The 19016-nt window shown below is 37.9% G+C and overlaps 1 protein-coding gene across 12 annotated transcripts in view; it reads left to right on the top strand.

The window, feature by feature from the left end:
• Positions 1-19016, top strand: part of DENND1A (DENN domain containing 1A) — a 544832-nt gene that overhangs the window by 141668 nt on the left and 384148 nt on the right. For 10 of the 12 annotated variants that reach the window (XR_638101.3, XM_031654873.1, XM_031654868.1 and 7 more), the window contains one exon: positions 18131-18180. The exons of the other annotated variants lie outside the window; for them this stretch is intronic. Coding sequence is in view for 9 of the 10 variants with exons in the window: in XM_031654873.1 (XP_031510733.1) it covers positions 18131-18180 (50 nt within the window). In the remaining variant the exon portion in view is untranslated. The remainder of the gene's footprint in view (positions 1-18130; positions 18181-19016) is intronic. 12 annotated transcript variants of the gene reach the window in all.

Raw genomic sequence — 19016 nt, 5'->3', positions numbered from 1 at the left:
TAGTTCCTAAATTTTTTGTTACTATGAAAAGAAGCTACATTATACCAACATTGTATAATATGACACACATGTATAGTATTTACAGGAAGTATAAAACAAATTATAAATTTTGATTTTTTTTTGCATCATCATTAGGCAGAGAAACATAAGCAGCAGTGTGGTGTATAAAATGTGATGTTGATTCCACAAAGGTTCTGCCAGTCTTTCGACAGTGACTCGTTTAAACCATAGGTCTTCACATTGGAATTAAGATTTTGGGTTTGTGGTCCTTGGGGCCCTGTATTCACCAAGCTCACAAAGAATGGAATTGAACTTGGATGTATCCCATTTCTCTTGGAAACTTTTGAGCTTTCTTGTTTATTTTTTTATTCTTTTCCAAAGTGGGTGTTGTCATGCTTCCAGCTTGCTTGCAGGTTCTCTTCAAACTAGATCCAGTTTAACCACTTTAAATGGTGAGGTCACCTTTGATCTTGGAAACTTTTTATGACACCATATACCATGGAACAGAATTTGTAAATTCATTTAACTCTCATCCAAAGGACTTATATAAGGGTCAAATGGATCACATTTTAAAATGGTTCTACAATCTGGTCTTAAAAAGAGCAACTTATGGTTACAAGGGACTGTATTTTCTGATTCTTTCCCCATCATATCTGTTTTTGGCAGCAGAAACAGTCTAGGAGACTAGGTCTGATTTTGTATATTAATTGAGAGATTGATGAGTGTACTATCTGCAGACTTTGAGCCAGACAACGTAGCAGGTAAAGAGGAGGAGAGAAGTAGATTCCATCTCTCCCTTGAAGGAGCTCACTGCCTAGTAGGCTATAGAGTAATGCGTGTCTTGGATGTTTTGTGGAATAACGGCATGGCCACAACGCTTGAAAGTGGGAATGTCTCTGAAAACTAGAACCACTGGGTGGTGGTGCTGCCATGATCACATTCCTGCAGTTTCTTGTTCTCTGTCACATGAAGCCATAGAAGTTAGTAGACTTAAATGGTATAGAGAAGCAAGTGGAAAGTCTTGGAGCTGCCCTTAAAGGTTATCTTTTAGGCTTGTTTTAGATGTGCCCATTTCTTTTTTCTTTCTTTTTCTTTTTTGTTTTTTCAAGACAGTCTTGCTCTGTTGCCTAGGCTGGAGTGCAATGGCACAATCTTGGCTCACTGCAACCTCCACCTCCTAGGTTCAAGCAATTCTTATGTCTCAGCCTCCTAAGTAGCTGGAATTATAAGTGTGTGCCAACACACCTGGCTAATTTTTATATTTTTAGTAGAGATGGGGTTTCATCATGTTGGCCAGGCTGGTCTCCATCTCCTGACCTCAGGTGATCCGAACACCTTGGCCTCCTGAAGTGCTAAGATTTCAGGTGTAAGCCACAATGCCTGGCCAGATGTGTGCTTTTCTAAGAGTCACTGTTGATTCATGGGTTTTTCAACCTCTTGCCCAAAAAGCTCACTTTCCATATTTCTTAGTAACTTGGCAGTCTGGAAATGTAGGTGGAAATGTAATTTTCCCATCCACAGTTATAAACTCTCAATCCCTTTAGACCCTTCAGCCTAAGAGCTGATTGTTAGCATGATAGCCACAGCGTGCTCTGCTGAAGCAGGTTTCTTGAAGTGGATATCAGTATTTGTGAATGCCACCAAATGTAGCTATTCTGAAGGACTGCATTACAGATTTCTAAGGTTCATTGATAGATTGCAGATGTAGAAATACATCCCAGCTTAAATATCTGCTTCTTTGTATGTGTTTAAAAGTGTCCCACTGTTGACAATTGGCTAGTTTAAATGTTTTCTAAGTATAGGTTCATAGATGGGTAAAAAAAAAAATAGTCTATGACAGGTTGCCTCTTATTTTTCCCCATGTTGTTACTAGTAAAATATATCACCTTGGACAAATGTCAAGGTGCTTTTGTAAAGTGTTTGCTGAAGAAAAAACACTTTTCTGTTTAGTTTTGTATTTTAGAGCTGGGGTCTCGTCTTAGTCTGTTGCCCAGGCTGGAGTGCAGTGGTGTGATCATAGCTCACTGTATCCTCAAACATCTGGACTGGTCTCAGGCAATTCTCCTGCCTCAGCCTCCCGAGTAACTGGGACTTCAGAGTGTGTACCACCATGCTGCCTAATTAAAATTTTTTTGTTTTGTTTTTGTTTTTGTTTTTTAGAGACAGGGGTCTTAACTATGTTGCCCAGGCTGATCTTGAACTCCTGGCCTTAAGCAATCCTCTTCCCTCTGCCTCCCAAAGTGCTGGGATTATGGGTGTGAACTACCATGCTCAGCCTCAGAAAAACTACTTTGTATATAAGAGATACTATTCTGTAATATCCATATGCTGAGTTTTTCTACATTTCCAGAGAAGGGTGAATTTAAGAATGGGATGGGGTTGAACTGACATCTTAATGAAAATATATTTCAACCTTAAACATTTAGCCAAACTCAATTGAAAAATTGAGACATTTTCTGACTTCAGGCTCCTCTTTTAAGTTGAAGATTTCTTCCCAATTTGGTCACTCCCCAGCTGTTACAGTTATGTAGAAGGAACTCATTAAAAAGACAAATTCTTTTTGAGCCATTCTTTCTGAAAGCACGCCAAGCTATACAGCTATGTTGTACTACTACTTATTTGAATCTGACTCCAGGAAATGGTAATTATGCAATCCTTACTTACACATTCTTACGAGAATGTTCTCTTGGGTTTATTCTGGATCCCAAAAAGCCCCACTAAATTTTGTCTGTGAGTACTATTGGATGGTCTTGTTTCTAGTAAGTTACGCTATGATTATAACTAAATGGACCATGTCTGCTTTTGAGAGCTACAGTCTCTGTTTTCTCTTAGCCTCATAGAATCAGTCCTGGTTGCTCCTTGGATGCACCTACAAGTCCTGTTCATTATTCTTCCTAAATTGCCCTCTAGTCTGTCCTATTCATCTGTTTCCCTCTGCATTCACACTCAAAGCTTCTCTTACATGGACTCTTCCTAATGGTCTACAACCCAGTGACCCTACAATCACCACCCTCTCTAACATGGCTGGAGATGACTTTCTAAAACCTAAATCAAATCACATAATTTCTCTTTAGTCAAAACTGTTGATGGTTCCCTGGTGCCTTAAAGATCAACTCCAAATCTCTTAACTTGGATTTAAGGCTGGTCACAGTCTGACTTTGACCCAGCCTCTAGTCTTACTTCCTAACTCCTCCCCTTACAGCCCAGATATAGGATACCTCCTCATTTCCCAGCTTGCTTGGCTTTTCCTGTCCTGTATATTTTTTGTCCAAACTGGCTTTTGGTTGGAATATTTTTATCCTTGTTGTCCTGCAACTCCTACCGCAGTATACTTCTGTTTATACACCTTGTATCACCTTCTCTGTGAAACTTGCCCTGATGGAATTAGTCACTTCAGCCTCAGCTCTTAGGCAGCAATTGGAGCATCCACTCCTACATTGTCTTGCTTGTATGTCTGTGTCTTTGCGAATCTGTGAACACTTCAAATGTAGAAATGGCTATGGCCAATGTTAGGGCCCCTTTGAGCAGCTAGGACAGATTGGAGACTCAGTGAACAACATGAGGTATGTGATACACAGATGTAATTGCTAAAGAGTTAAGATTCCAGAAAGGAGAGTGCAGAGGAATGATTGTGGTGATTAAGAGCTTGGACTTAGGAGCAAGACTGCTAGGGTCTGAATGCTGGCTCTGCCATTTACACTTGGGGACTTGATTTCCTCATCTAGAAAGTAGAGATAGTCATAGTAACTACTTTGTAGGATAGCTGGGAGGGTGTCATGATTTAAAATGTGTGAAGTGCTTAGAATAACACCTGACACCAAATCATAACCAATAATTATGTCGTCTCTCCTATTACTGGGCATAGATTTAAGTAAGGCAGCAAAGTAACGCGGTTTTGGTGCTTTTGTCAGGTGTTAGGGTTGTGTATGGTAACCGTTGCCTCTAGAATTTCAGACTGATGATCCCAGGAGGGATTCTGGAAATGCCTCCCTTTCTAAACCCACTGTTTCAGAACAAAATTTAGAGAAGTCACAAAGGTAAAAGCAAATATTTTGTCAAGTAAGGAAGAAGAGATTTAATCAGAAACAATTCCTGAATATTTATGTTCTAAAATGTACTGAAAATATAAAAACTCTTTAAATGGTGATGAAGGGGTTTCAGATAATTACTTTTTATGTATTTTATTCCAGTTGTGAAATCTATATGTTGAGATTCCCATGTTCAAAACTTCAGAAATTTAGTAATGGGACCACTGTCCTTGTAAATGAGCCCTTTTGATTGTATGTAGTATTTTGTATTACTGCGGTAGCTTTCATTTTTAAAATACTCATATACAGTACAGTAAAGATTCCTCTGATTATTATAATTTTCAACTGTATAACTTCGGTAAGTTTCAGATTTCAAATGTGGTATAACATGAAGCCCAGACCGTGGGTCTGAATGTGTGTGTGTGTGTGTGTGTGTGTGTGTGTGTGTGTAGCAGATGGGGGTTGGTAGGTAGAAATGAAAAGGTGTTTGTAAAATGAGAATCTCTTAAAAATTGAACTTATCAAAGATTATTTACATAAATTGTGTGATATAATGTTGTTTCACAGTGCTTTTATCCCTGGAATATTCTTATCTAGGTTGTCTAGAAGATACTAATTCGTTTTTCAAAAGTCAGTTCAAATGCCACCTCTTTGAGGAATCTTTTACACCCCCCAGGTAGGTTTCTATCAGAAAACCTAAAACACTTTATACTTGTTTACCTGTCCTCTCTCCCTTTCCCAGGCAGTAAGTCAGAGATTCTTGCCGGCTTCGTGTCCAGATCTCTAGGACCTGGTACTGTGCATGGCTGTTAGGAGGCCAAGTATTTAATGTATGATAAGTGACTGAATAGTCCTCACACTGTAATCTTTGGGCTCAGAATGTAAGCTAGGTAGGACAAACCAAGACATACCTTTATTAAATCTCATCTTACCTAGAGAGGCTTAACCAGATGTGTTTATGATTCTCATATTTGAGTGTATATTGGACATGATGCCTCTTTGTGTAGTATCTAGTTTTAGAGGTATAACTTGTAAAGTCTTGAGAACATTTTTTATCAGAGCACTTTTCGAACCTGCCAGATACTTACCATTTCTGGTGATCTAAACCTCTGGCAAATTGAGAAATAGTTTTGCATTTTTAGAATGTATCTGTTTACAATAAACAGATTTAATGGCAGCTAGAAATACTTTTTATTATTCGTGTATTACTTATGTCTTAAGAAATATCCCCTATCCCTTAAAATATTAAATTTTTATTTTTATTATTATTATTATTTTTAGACAGAGTCTTACTCGGTCCCCCAGGCTAATGTATAGTGGTACGATCTTGGCTAACTGCAACCTCTGTCTCCCAGGTTCAAGCGATTCTTCTGCCTCATCCTCCTGAGTAGCTGGGACTACAGGCATGTGTCACCACGCCTGGCTAATTTTTGTATTTTTAGTAGAGAGAGGGTTTTGCCATGTTGCCCAGACGGTCTTGAACTCCTGACCTCAGGAGATCCTCCCACCTTGGACTCCCGGAGTGCTGGGATTATAGGCATGAGCCACCGTGCCCGGCTTTTTTTTTTTTTTTTTTAATGTTTAACTCAAAGAAAAGTTAAGAGGCAAATATCCCCATGTTATATGAGATATGACTTTAGATATGACACTTTGGGCAAAGACTACATTTTTTGGCTTCATCTTTTTCATCTGTAAAATGAAAATGTATTGGCCGGGCGCGGTGGCTCAAGCCTGTAATCCCAGCACTTTGGGAGGCCGAGACGGGCGGATCACGAGGTCAGGAGATCGAGACCATCCTGGCTAACCCGGTGAAACCCCGTCTCTACTAAAAAATACAAAAAACTAGCTGGTCGAGGTGGCGGCGCCTATAGTCCTAGCTACTTGGGAGGCTGAGGCAGGAGAATGGCGGGAACCCAGGAGGTGGAGCTTGCAGTGAGCCGAGATCCGGCCACTGCACTCCAGCCTGGGCGACAGAGCGAGACTCCGTCTCAAAAAAAAAAAAAGAAAAAAAGAAAAAAAAGAAAAAGTATTAATAATACTAACTTTGTAGAATTGGCAGCAAAAGTAGCCATAATGTATACACAATACCTGAATTCATCTAGTTTAATAAATGTTTTCTGATGTAGTATGAGGAAAAAGAAGTTTGATGCTTCTGTGTAATTGATGATGTCTGATATTGTATCTACGTCCCAGAATGTAGGTAAGTCCTTCCTGTATATAAAGAGCCTGAAATCGAGTGATAAAACCTCACTATTCTAGCACCACTCCCCAATTTCTCATCACAAGGCAGATGAAGCAACTGTTTTATTGTTTTGTTGCCCTCCAGACAAGCCATGGTTTTCCCTCTAAGATTCTGGTGACCATAGTATCCAATCCAGGATACTTTTGAGACTGAAAGGGAGCACAGTGACTACACAGAAATCATGGGCATAACTGGGATGTCCTGGGCAAACTGGTAGGTGAGGTTACCCTACCCTAAGGCCCTTCAACAGAACAGCACAAGCATTTCACTCTACTCCTGCAGTTGGAAGTGAGGTTGGAGAAAGGCTTTATCTGCATTCAACATAGAGGGCTAGTACTGCACAAAATCTTAGCTGTGTGAATGCTTGTGACCCTGGAGACGGAATGTTAATCAAGATTCTCAATCTCCATCCTTTAGTAGAGAGGTAGGCAAGTTACTTCACCAGTCTACCTGAAACTAATTTTACTTAGTTTTTAAGATGCATTCCATCGATAGGAGAATGATGTCTGCATAAAATTAGTGGTAGGATCTCTGAGTATGTAACACTTCTAGCAAGACCTAACACATAGTAGTTGCTTTATCAGTCCCTTTCCACTTGTCACGTAACCCCCCCACCCACAGCCGCCCCAAGAAAAGATAACCATTGGTAGATGAGGAACAAAATAGAGTCTAAATAGGTTAGTTCCACAATCAGAAGAAACTCCTATAGGTCAATATAGATACTTTATATATATAATCCATGTTATTAGGCAAAATGGTAAAGCTTTGACAAAAATGTGATATTACATTTATACAAACTTTAATAGGCTTCCCTATTCCTTTCATTTTCAATGTCAAAAATAAATATTAAAGTTTGATCTCTGATCAGTTCAAGTCTTTGCTTTGGCCCATGTGGTCTCACTGCTTCCTATGAGGATTAAACAAGGAGGCATGTAGACTTTAGCACAGTGCATGGCAATAGTAAGTGCTCAGTCAATGCTATTTCTTCCCTTCTTAATCCAGACTATCATCCAATCATTTTTTTCAGCACTGTCCTTCACTGGATGTTTCCTCTGTGCCAGATACTCTGGGGAACACTGGCAATGGGTGTAACCCCCATCATTCTTAACTCAGTCTAGAGGTAATGGTCAATTTGATGATAGGAATGATAGACACAGGACAGGATTACAGGGTGTCGACTTGGGAGAGCCGAGAAGCTCACTGAGAATAGCCTCTAAGTCCTCCTGGGGTCTGGAACATGTGAGGTAGACGGAAGGTTAGAAAGTCTCGTGCAAGGCTGGGCATGGTGGCTCACACCTGTAATCCCAGCACTTTGGGACACTGAGGCAGGCAGATCACTTGACGTCAGGAGTTCGAGACCAGCCTGGCCAACATGGTGAAACCCTATCTCTACTAAAAATACAAAAATTAGCTGGCGTGGTGGGGGGCGCCTGTAATCCCAGCTACTCAGGAGGCTGAGGCAGGAGAATCGCTTGAACCCTGGGTTGCAGTGGGCTGAGATCTCGCCACTGCACTCCAGCCTGGGCGACAGAGCAAGACTCCGTCTCAAAAAAAAAAAAAAAAAAAAAAGGTCTCATGCAAGTGGAATGTGAAAGGATCTAATCCATGATTTGGCCCCTACCAACTTGTCCAGTCTCCTCTGTTCCAGCATGCCAGGCTGCTTTTCAGTTCCTTGAATGTGCCAAGGAACACAAGTGGGTGAATCGCTTGAGTTCAGGAGTTCTAGGCCAGCCTGAGCAACATGGCAAAACCCCATCTCTACCAAAAATACAAAAATTAGCTGAGCGTGGTGGTGCACACCTGTGGTCTCAGCTACTCAGGAGGCTGAGGTGAGAGGATTGCTTGAGTCCAGGAGGCAGAGGTTGCAGCGAGCCAAGATTGCACCACTTCCCTCCAGCCTGAGCAACACAGTGAGACCCCATTTTGTTTTGTATTTTACAAAACAAAACAAAAAAGAATAGGAACCTGGAGCTGGAGAGGTAGTTCAGAAGTGAACACTTGAATTTGAGAGTCACTTACCTTGTGCTGATAATTGAAACAAAGGTGTAGGTAAACTGCTAATAGAGGAGGATGCGGAGAGAGAAGGAGAAAGAAAAAGTCCTGGAAAGGAGTTGAGAAGGGGCCCAGAAATAGAGCAGTGAGAGAGGCAGGAGGAGGCCCTCCTGTAGTCTTCATCTAACACAACGTCATTGGACAAGTAATGTGTTTTGAGTAAGTGGGGAGTAGAGCACCAGAAGAGGCTTTCTGCTCTTTCACTATTGCTTTAAAAATATTCTAAGCCAAACAAATCTCAAATTGAAGAGCTCTCCATTATCCATAGAGCATGAATTCATTTGTCTGTCAAGAAAACACATGGACCTTACCTATAGAAATGAACTATATTGATCGAAGAATTGTCTCTATGAAGAGTCTATGCCACAAAACAGTTGTGAATTCTGGGTGGTGGAAACATGTTTTATTTTAATTATTTGTACTTTAAACATTTTTTTAAATAGCACATTTGTGTGCAGTAGGCATTTGGTCATTTGGCCAACAATCACTTGTGAATTGTTGAATTACCAGAGAACCAACATGATTGGCATTGGCATTTTACCTTTTAGGATTTCTGAATTTGGGTTTTTGGGTGTTGGTGAGTTTGTTTGGGTTATGTGGTGTGGCCAGGCTCCTTAACTCTAGATGGGGTTTGGCAGACTACAGCCTACAGCCAGCTGGTCACATCCTGCCTGGGGCTGGATTTTGTATGGCCTGTGAGGTAGGATGGTTTTTTACCCTTGTAAAGGATTGTAAAAAAAAACAAACAAGAACACGTGACAGAGACCATAAGTGGCCTGCAAAGCCTAAAATATTTACAATCTGGCCCTTTTGAGAAAAGTTTGCCGGCTCCTTCCTTAGGTTATAAGTTGCACATGAAAGGAATCCAAAATTTCATAGGATAAGCTCAAACTGATGACTTCAATTCCAGAACGTCTTGAATGTCTTAACAATTTTAAAGAGTAACTTACCTGTTGAATCATGAGAACACATTTTTGGTGGTGAAATGCAGACTTGATTGAAAGACTGCCTTGTATGATTTGACAGTACAGTCAGATGGTAAAAGAACTTCTGTACTGTATGATGTTTCAGAATAGTTCTGTAAAGTGTCTGAACGTATTCTGGTACCATTGTTGTGTTTAATTTGTCTGAGGCAGCCTCAGGTAAACACTAGAATCTGTATGTTGCAGCAAGATATGCAAAGTAAAATCAAATATATATGTGAGATTGTATTATTTTATTGTATTTTGCCGGTCTTCTGAAGAGACTTTTTTTTTCTACTTGCAAAAAATTAAGACCCTGAGTGTTAGATGTTAGAAAACTTTTTGAATTATGTAATTTCTTTATTTCGGTAGTGTTTCATATCACCTCCTTCTGTCTTTGTAATGAAATGTCATCAATCTGTTCTGAGTGTAATTTTTTTCAGTCTTGAATCCTCCTTATCCTCCTTATATCTTCCTGTTCTTTCTATCAGAATCTGCAAGTTGTAGGAAATAAAAGTTGATTTCAAACAGTTCTGTAGCACTAAACAGATGACTGTTTAGTGAGACTGTCTAATCAATTGCTAAATAATTCTCTCTCAAAAGCAGATTTGATATTTACATTTTGATTTTCATATTCTGCTCACAGTGTTTGTTGACGGTGTCTAACATTCCCTGCCACTGGATAAATAAAGCCTATTATTTCCTTTTCAACATTTTAGGCTATTATTCTCATACAAGAGCTAATAAGCAGAAGGTTAGGTATATTACCAAACTATGATCCTGTCTATCAGAAGAAGCCAGGAACCTTGATTAATATGCCTTGTTAACTGATGATTTCAGTTCCATACTGGTAGTGCTAGAATAATTTGTATAAACCAAGCAGTACAGATTCCTTATTTTAGCACTAAGACTTACAAAGGCTTCTTTTAGCAGCCTTTAATTTTGTACTTATGTATGTGACATAGCCTGTGGCTGTGATAGCTACTGTGAATCTGCAGTTGTTTTGGGATGAAAGGAAGAGGCAGCTGGAAACTCGGTAGCTACATCTAGCTGTCTACCTAGAGAAGGCCTTGATTTCAAGTTTATCTAAACAAGCTCGACTAATCCCAACTATCTAGGGGGATCCACTGTCAAAACAAGCAGCGTGGCCCTGAGGCAAACACAGCTATACAGAAATGAAGGCTGGGGCTTCCAATACTCCGATGACTGCATACTGGAGGCCTTTTTCCCCCCTGAAAGAGGGTAAGAGAGGTAGAATTTGCATAATGCCTTTTCATTGGAAACTTTTGGAAAGCTGACAGACCTTCAGCTTATAGATCTGTAGCCACAATACAGAGTCTATAGGAGAATCCTTGAATGACCTAACCATATTGAAAGAAAATATAAAAGCGTCCAAGTATAGCCAAGTGAGAGAGGAAAAGAGGCTGATGCATTGTCTAACATCTGCTGTACTTCTCGTTAGTTTTGTTCTTTGCTATTCTGTGTGGACTTTGGAGAAGCCTAAGACAGCCTAACATGAATCCTATAATCTTCCTTCTGAATATTTATGTAGCGTGCCAGCTTCTAAGCTGTCCTTTGCGTTTTCCTACTTCCCCCTCATTTTCATGCTCTCAAATGAGGCCAACATTTCAAAAGCTAAATAAATGTTTGTGAATGTTTATAAAAGATTTGCATAAATTTGTCCTTGTCTGACAAAGATCACTTTTTTCTTATGCCAGTTCTGAAAAAAAAATTTTTTTAAGGTTTTGGTGCTTGTCTTGACAACAAAGTCCTGCATCCCAGAACAATGATTGCTGATTAAGTGGGTATGCAATTGTGACTGAATAGGCTTTCAAGATTCTGAGTAAAAAGACCTATCATCTGAAGGCTGAATTATAGAATTTAGAAAATGTTATCAGAAGTACACATTTAAATCTATTTTTTGGTACCATATCATTAGGTAAGACAAAGCAGTCTTACAAGTTAAAAGTGTAGCCACCCATGGTTTAAAACATTCTCCTGTATACATTTTAATAATTAGAATGTTTCAATAACTCAGTGTATCACTTTTCTTCCCTATGTTTGAACATATTTAAAAATAATTTTTAGACCTTCAGGTACTTTTTGGAAACTGTAACTCTACCAGTTGTATGCGTTAATACGGTTACCGGGGTGGTGATCAGAGGGAATTTACCAGGCAGTCCTTTAAGATATCTGAATGCTCAATCATACCTTGAGAAAATATAAACTACATGAAATATGTGTTAGGGCTTAATTATAGGACACACACACACAGCACCCAGACACTTATGCCACCGACGGGTGTTTGCTGAATTCATTTATCTTTTAAAATTAGAATGGATTTTGTGGGGTGGCAGGGGAAGTTGTGGGTAGAGGTGCTAATTTAGTTCAGAGATATTTGAAGATTGGCAGGAGAGAGAGGTAACAGCCAGTTCTGTTAGTCCTTTGGTTGTATTGGTTTAGAGGTTTAAGTTGTCATTAAGGCACAAACTAGAGCCACTTCTCTGACACAGTTTTTATCACATCTGCTAGGCTTGTGTCCCAAGAGGAGACGTGGAGAGCAGTGAATTCAGCATGGGCCCATTATCGACTGCTTTTTCGTGTGTTGTAAAAGGAGTGAGACCTCAGGGAGGCTTGGAGCCTCCTCCCGTGTAATGTCCAAGTCAGATTTGAAGGACTGGTGGCAGGAAAGCTTTGGCCTTGGGGTGTGAATTCTAAGAAATAGAGGCACAATTAAGTTTAAAAAATTCAAGGACTTTGAGCTTGATAATGAAAGATTTTTCTCTAGACTAATGTGAGCAGAAAAGTTGCCCATCTGTGCACATTTTTGTGTGCATTTAAAATATTTAAAAGCTGACAGCTTTTAATATGCTTACAAAATAGTATTTCTATCAGTGCTCTTTTTTTTTTCCTTTTCTTTTAAAATAATATCTTCCTAAGGGCAGGTTGCCTCTTCAGTGAAATCATGTTTGCAGTTTTACTGTTGGGACCCCTGTTCCTTTGGTATGTTCTGACTTGTGTCCCCTCCTCCCGTCTTCCTTTCGGAAATACTGATAACATAAATGTTCAGATAACAGGAATTAAAATGCTTAAGGAAATGAGCAAGAGAAAATATTTTAGAGTAATCATATTAAGTCCAAGGAATTACCACTAAATTCTGATGTCACTGAATGCTAATTGTAAGAGATCATAACCAAATCATTTGTTCATTTTGGAAGTACAGTATTTGAATTGTAGCATGTGTGAAGAATTTTATTGGCATTTCATGCTGACCTTATAAATATAGCTCTCTCATTTTCAACCACTTTGTGTAAGATTTAAAATTAATAAAAGGGAATCTTGAAATAGAGGATGTTATATAATATCATGATTATGGAATAACTTTGTTTTAGATAAGTTTGAAGAACATGCAAAAGGATAAAGTAATTTTGTTAAAAAGTTTTAAAAATAAGATTATTTTTGCTTCAGACTTCAAAGGACATGAAGATGTATACTTAAAAGTGGTTTCAGAGGGGTCTCTTTTACTGTTGAAAGCGTTCTTCTGCACTTAATGTCCTTGATAATTTAGATATACAGTTTATATGATACATGTTTATAGAGTATGATGAATTTATTATAATTTTATCTTTGAATTACAACACTGATACTACATATTAGGTATTACACAAATTGCATAATTATAACATGGGTATGACTCAGAATTAACTGAAGTTTATAAAAAGTAAACTAGGGGTAAATATTGAAATGTACCAAAGAAAGGAAGCAGACTCTGTAGCATTTGAGCAGCTTTGTTAGAAATTTGACCTGGCTTTTATGTTTGGGTGTTGAAAGACCTTTCTGTAAAACCCCTTATTCCAGGCTTCTTTTTCCCACTGAAAAAAAAATAAAAATTTGGTTGTAATTATGCTATGGGTCTTAGATTTAATTTGACACTTATAGTGAAGGAGAAAAATTTTATTTCCTGTGTTCACATTTAGGAAACTTCTGATCAACATTCTTGAACTTGGTGCTAATTAAGCTTCCAAGAACAACTGCTTTACCCTTCTTAATCATAAGCATTTAACACCTTTGTGAGCTTTCACTGGGAGCCCCTGGTTTTAACTTGAAATGGCTTAAGGTAGAAATTCTGTTAGCTTTTTTGTATGTTTGGATTTTGCATGTGTTCTGTTTTTAACTTTCAACTTGAGTTTTAAGATCATCAATCAGAGGCTTTTCTTTCAAGTAAGTGGCACTGCTCCCAGTTGCAGGACTTAGAGGGTCAGCATTTCCCTTATGGTATTAAAAAAAAATTAAACATAGGGAGTATTTTAGGAATTTGAGCTCCACTGATCTTTTCATCACACACCTACATTTTGAAATGAACAAATAAATTAGATATAAGAAACCCAGGAAATGTTCTCCCACGGTTTCCCTTCCCCTTCCTCTTTCACTCTGGTTTTTGGACAAAGGTAAATTATCAACTGCTATATCGGCTTTCAGCAAGCCCCAAAGAGGCTAATTGTGGCTTTACATATTTTAAAATACATTCATTTTTCAAGCTATCTCTTCTCTTTATTTAAATGTTTTCCTGCACACATGTTTTTCCCTTTTAACTATTGCGAATATGTCTCATCTCCCTACATTCTGTAACTCCAGTGGACACTATAATCACCCTGCACTTTTATCTTTCAGATGGCATTTATTTATGGGGTGTGTATGTCTGTGTTTTCATCTGCCAAATAAAACTAATTTTTGTTTATAGGTTTCAGTGAAGCAATGAAAACAAAGTATTTGACATCTGGAATGTTGGTCGTTGCAGGATTTCCTATAGCCCCCTACCTAGCACCCCAAGGTCAGGGTGAATTAGTCTAGCCTTCTCATTAATAATCCCAGTTAACTTCATTGAATTTGGTCTTCGAGGTTTTGCTTCCAGATAGGATTCTATAATGGATAATATTATACATTTAAAACTGTACTGCATTCTTAGGCTCAGTATCAATGGAATGTAATCTAATTTCTCCAGATTGGAGTAAATTCAGGCTTTCTGACCAGATGAGAATTAGAATTGGATGAAGTGAATCCAAAGTAGACTGAAATGAATCTCGAGTTCATTTCTGAATTTCATTTGCAAGTGTATCCAGTGTTAGGTGTGTTAATTTCATATTTTGGTTCATACTCTGAGGCTTGGTATCTCTTGTGGGCAGAGCTTTGTAGATGTTACTTTTCTACTGCACTATGCAATCTGCTTCTTCATGTATGCATAACTGAAAGATTTGTGCAACTGCCTCTCTAACACACTTCCTCCCTGCCCCCTCTGCTCTTATTTCTTCCCACATGAAGTATCATATATTTTGTTAGGAAGAAAAGCCCTTTTGGAAATTGCCTATTTCATAAATTGTCTGGTGACACAAAGGGGTTGAATGCTGTATTCTTGTCTCATTTATTTTGAAAACTTTGCTACTGAACTCACCTTAATCAATGAGCTCAGTGTTGTCTCCAATAAGTTATGTGTTGGATATATTGATTGGGAGGGATTTTAGAAAACCCGTCTGGGGTTTATAATGTCAGCAGTGTTTTGATTATGAAAAGAGTTGGAACCTGGGGACATGGAACCAGGTGGCGAATGTCCTAAAGCCAGTGGTGACATGGTGGACTGGTTTCCTCCTGGGATCTAGTTCATGCCCTGCACTTTAACTGTGGTGACTGGCTACTATAGATTCACTTTTTTTGCTCATTAAAATGTTAAAAAATCAAACTGTACATAAAAAGATTTGTGAAAATATAAACTTGGGAATTGATCTGTAGAGCTGGCACGCAGTCCTCCCCACCCCCTGCCTTAGCAATGAGGTCATTTACATTTCATCAGCTGTGCTGCATCCCCAAGATCCGATTTATGTGGCAGTAGTTGAAGTTGCACCGACGCTGGTTGTCTAAAAGAGCTTGTGTAGGCAAGAGAAACGGGAAAGAGAACAAGAAAATTACCGTCTTTAAAGAAAGTGCCCTAGCCAAAGACACAAGTTCTAGAGAGAAAAAGCGGTTGGTACCTGGTTAATGACTGTTGTCCCAATAAAGTTAATACTGAAAGACTGTGGGACACTGCCATGAATGTGGTGCTCAAAATATATTTAAATCAGGATTTTAAAGCCCCCTCTCTCAGAGAGTGGTACTTTTCGTATTCGAATAATTGTATTTTTCTTTGGGAAAAGAGGATAAGGCATGAATGTTTATGTGTAAGGAAAACATCAGTATTAAGAAAATGCGTTTATGTAATTGGTTTATTAAATTGGTTTATTGCAGTTTTTATTTACAGAGAACATTGCTTGTTTTTCCCTGCCTCTTCCTGTCCTCCCCTTCCCAAATTAAGAAGTAGATATCTCAGTTCCAATTGCGATAATATGTGAATATGCAGAACACAGAGTAGATGCTCATTTTTGTTTTTTCTTCTGACGGCACACCACCATCTTGTTTGACTTAAATTGGAATATCAAGCTCTTGTAATATCACAAACATGAAGGAACATATTGTAATGTACCAACATGTGCCTACATTGCCTATATTCCCTTTCTTCCCCCCTCCCCCCGCCCCATTGCTTAATTAGATTTATTGCTGTTTGCTTGGGTAAAAAGGAAAGCTGGTGGGTGGTTACACTCAGCCTACACTGGGTATTTTGATATTTGTTCTAATATTATCTGACAGACAAGTTCAAGGTTGGTTATTACTCTTGACATTAGAGAGTGGTAAGAAGTTTCTATATTGTAGTGAGTAATAAGTTGGGCATATTAGATTCCTTTGACTCTGCTGTGGAGCACAATGCCTTCTCATAGCCATGGGGGTCCTTTCTTTCAAAAATCTTTGAGGCCTTTTGCCAGTGCAACTCCAGCATAGAGTAGAGAAGTGCTTTCTGCACCTGTAACTTTTGAGGGGTAAAGGATAGCTGTCTTTGTAGCCGATGTTGGCAATGAGTGAGCACTGAATACTGAGTTTTAAAGAATGGCTATTTTATATACTGAAGTTAAGAGATGCTTTCTGTTACTATTCAAAACTTGAAGTGGAAGGAAATTTGTAAGGAATTTGTGTCTGTGTAAATCATAAGGGTTTTGTGTATGTGAATTATACTATACTTCATAATTAGCACTGCAGGCGTTAAATGTTTTATGTGATCTCTTTTCCTATCTTTGCCTGATAATAACATTATGCACTGAAAAATTGCCTTTGTTCTGATTCTGTATTACCTATTGCAGTTTAAGCATGATTAGTTTATAAACAGTATATATGCCTGAATGCCACATTATAAAATTAACTAATATATAGGTAATGTTTCTTAGAATATGCTGAGGTCTTCTCATCCACTCTTTTTCACTTCTTAGTTTCCTATTCATTTGTTACTTTATTTCATGGCATGCCTTAGCAGTGGTGTGGTATACATAGTACCAGTCCAAGATGATATTAAAAAATAGGATATGCTCAATTGAATTATGTAGGCGGAACATGCTCTGGCAGAGCAAGTCAATGTGCTTTCTGCTTCATTGAGTGGGTTATTAGATTGATGTGGTTTATTTCTTGAATGATAGAACTGGTTTTAAAAATAAATGAAGCGAGAAGCATCAATTCAGTTAGCATTGATAATTCATTATTATTGGTTAGAAAAGTGCTACATTTGTAAACTGATCTTTAATTTATCACTTGGATTAGGGTTTGCAGTGGGCAGGTTTGTTTTAATTTGAACCAGCTTCTCAATGACTGAAAAATGTGTTCTTCATTTTGTCTTGCAGTTGGGATTTTAAATAGTTAAAAAGCAAATCAAATGCATGAAAGGAATACTTTTTTAAAATTTATAACATTGGTCTATGAACTTATGATAAGCACCAACCGTGGGCTGTCCAAGTCTGCAGTTAAATTAAGTCAAGCTAAGGAAAATTCTATGAAGGAAATGATAACTACCTGTCTATGTGGTTAGCTATGTGTATATGTGCTATACATATGAAATGTGTCTTCTAGGGAAAGTCACACACCACTGTTTATTGTGTGTCATGTACTGTCTTTTTCTGTGGTAATGTCTTTTATGAATAAGTTGTTAAGATGTCACCTTACTTTGTGTACCCTAATCCTGAATACTGTGCTTGGCTTTATGTACCTATATATGTATTTTTTTTAAAAAAAGACATTTAAACTGGTAGTTTGCTTTAGATTTTAGTAAATTAAAATCAGGTGAGTATGTTCAATTATGATGATATTTCAATAAGAATAGTATATACTTATAATTGTTACAGTTTGGTTCCAAAATAAATGTATGCCCAAAATGGCAACTTCTTTGTAAAGTTAGTAAATGAAGTTTTAAACTCTAAAAAATGTAGCTGACATTGTTCAGGGACAATTATCTTCAAGTTGGCTTTCCATTCTGCTGTGATTTGGCCTATTGATGTTGGGAAGCGTTGTCTAATCCCGGCCCCCTCTGTTCCTAGGTAACAGGCAAAAACGGTGCCAGCAACAGCGGCCCTGCCAGGCCAAACCCATGTGGCTCGGTGTTATTCACTCTGATCCATATGGTCAGGCTGGAGATGTTCCCTGGAGGGGTGTTAACACTCAGCAACCCAACCGCCTCCCTCCCTTCAGAGCTTTCCTGCATGGCTCCTGCTGCTTGCCCATGTGTGATTCTTGATTAATTTTTCATTTTTAATGAAGTTTGATCATGTTTATTATTTCTCATGATTGACTGCCTGGTACTCCTCCCATGTAATTGATAAAGCCCATATTTCTTCATCTGTCTCCTCTTTCTTTAGGGTAAAGTTCCTAGATTGTATGCTGTGGTTAATGTTAGATTTATTGGTCCCATTAGATGTATAAATTATCTCTCTTTCTCTCCACAGGAAGTTCTACAGACTTTGACCAAGTTTTGTTTCCCCTTCTATATGGACAGGTAGTGTCAGATTTTCAAACCTTACTAGAAAAAAAGTGTCAATAAACCTGCTATAGAAAATAAAAACCATACCATTCTTAACATTCTGTCTGTTTAACCATGATTTAAGATACCTGTGTTCCAAGGAGAGTTGCAATATTCTCCCTTCCTGGGGTTTTTATTGACACTATCAAAAAGTTTAAAGCTTAGAGCTTTGCGTTGGTTAGTTTGTGAGATGTATTTTGTATGGCATTAAATTTTTAATTTTGGTTATCAGACTTAAACTATGATTAAGAATGGTTGGTATTTAATCTGGTGCTCTTTAATTGTTATTTAAATATGAATATATTTGGCTTAAACAAGTAATATTATTTGATTCCAAAGTTTTGTATTATATAGACTTTGTTTTTCCTAGACTTCAGCTTATAATTTAAATCAGCCTAGCCCTATCTTGTTTAAAGGTATCCAGCAGGAAATATTGCTAAATAGTGTTTTATGTTTTGTTTAGGTGGCTAAGAATGGTATCTCTGGGGAAAGCAGAATTTTCTATAGATTTTGAGATTAGAAAGTACAAAACCACCTAAACATTTCCTTGGTATTTACATTGTGATAAACTGTTTCTTAGGTAGGTACAAATATAATAACTCTAAGACAATTAAAATAGTCTAAGGGTTTTTTTTTTTTTTTCTTTTTAACGAGCCACTGGTTAATGATAAGAATTTTAGAAGAGCTTTGTTTTTTTTACTTTATAAAACTAATGTATTAACTATATTAATAAAATGACAATTATTTTATTTTCAAAAAAATCTACTCTTTTTCATTACAGTTGAAGCATTATTTTTTTACATTCATTTATT

Source organism: Papio anubis, chromosome 13 (genome assembly GCF_008728515.1).
Source record: "Papio anubis isolate 15944 chromosome 13, Panubis1.0, whole genome shotgun sequence".
NCBI lineage: Eukaryota > Metazoa > Chordata > Mammalia > Primates > Cercopithecidae > Papio > Papio anubis.
Note: the sequence above shows the minus strand (reverse complement) of the source record. Positions and strands in the feature narration are given on the sequence as shown.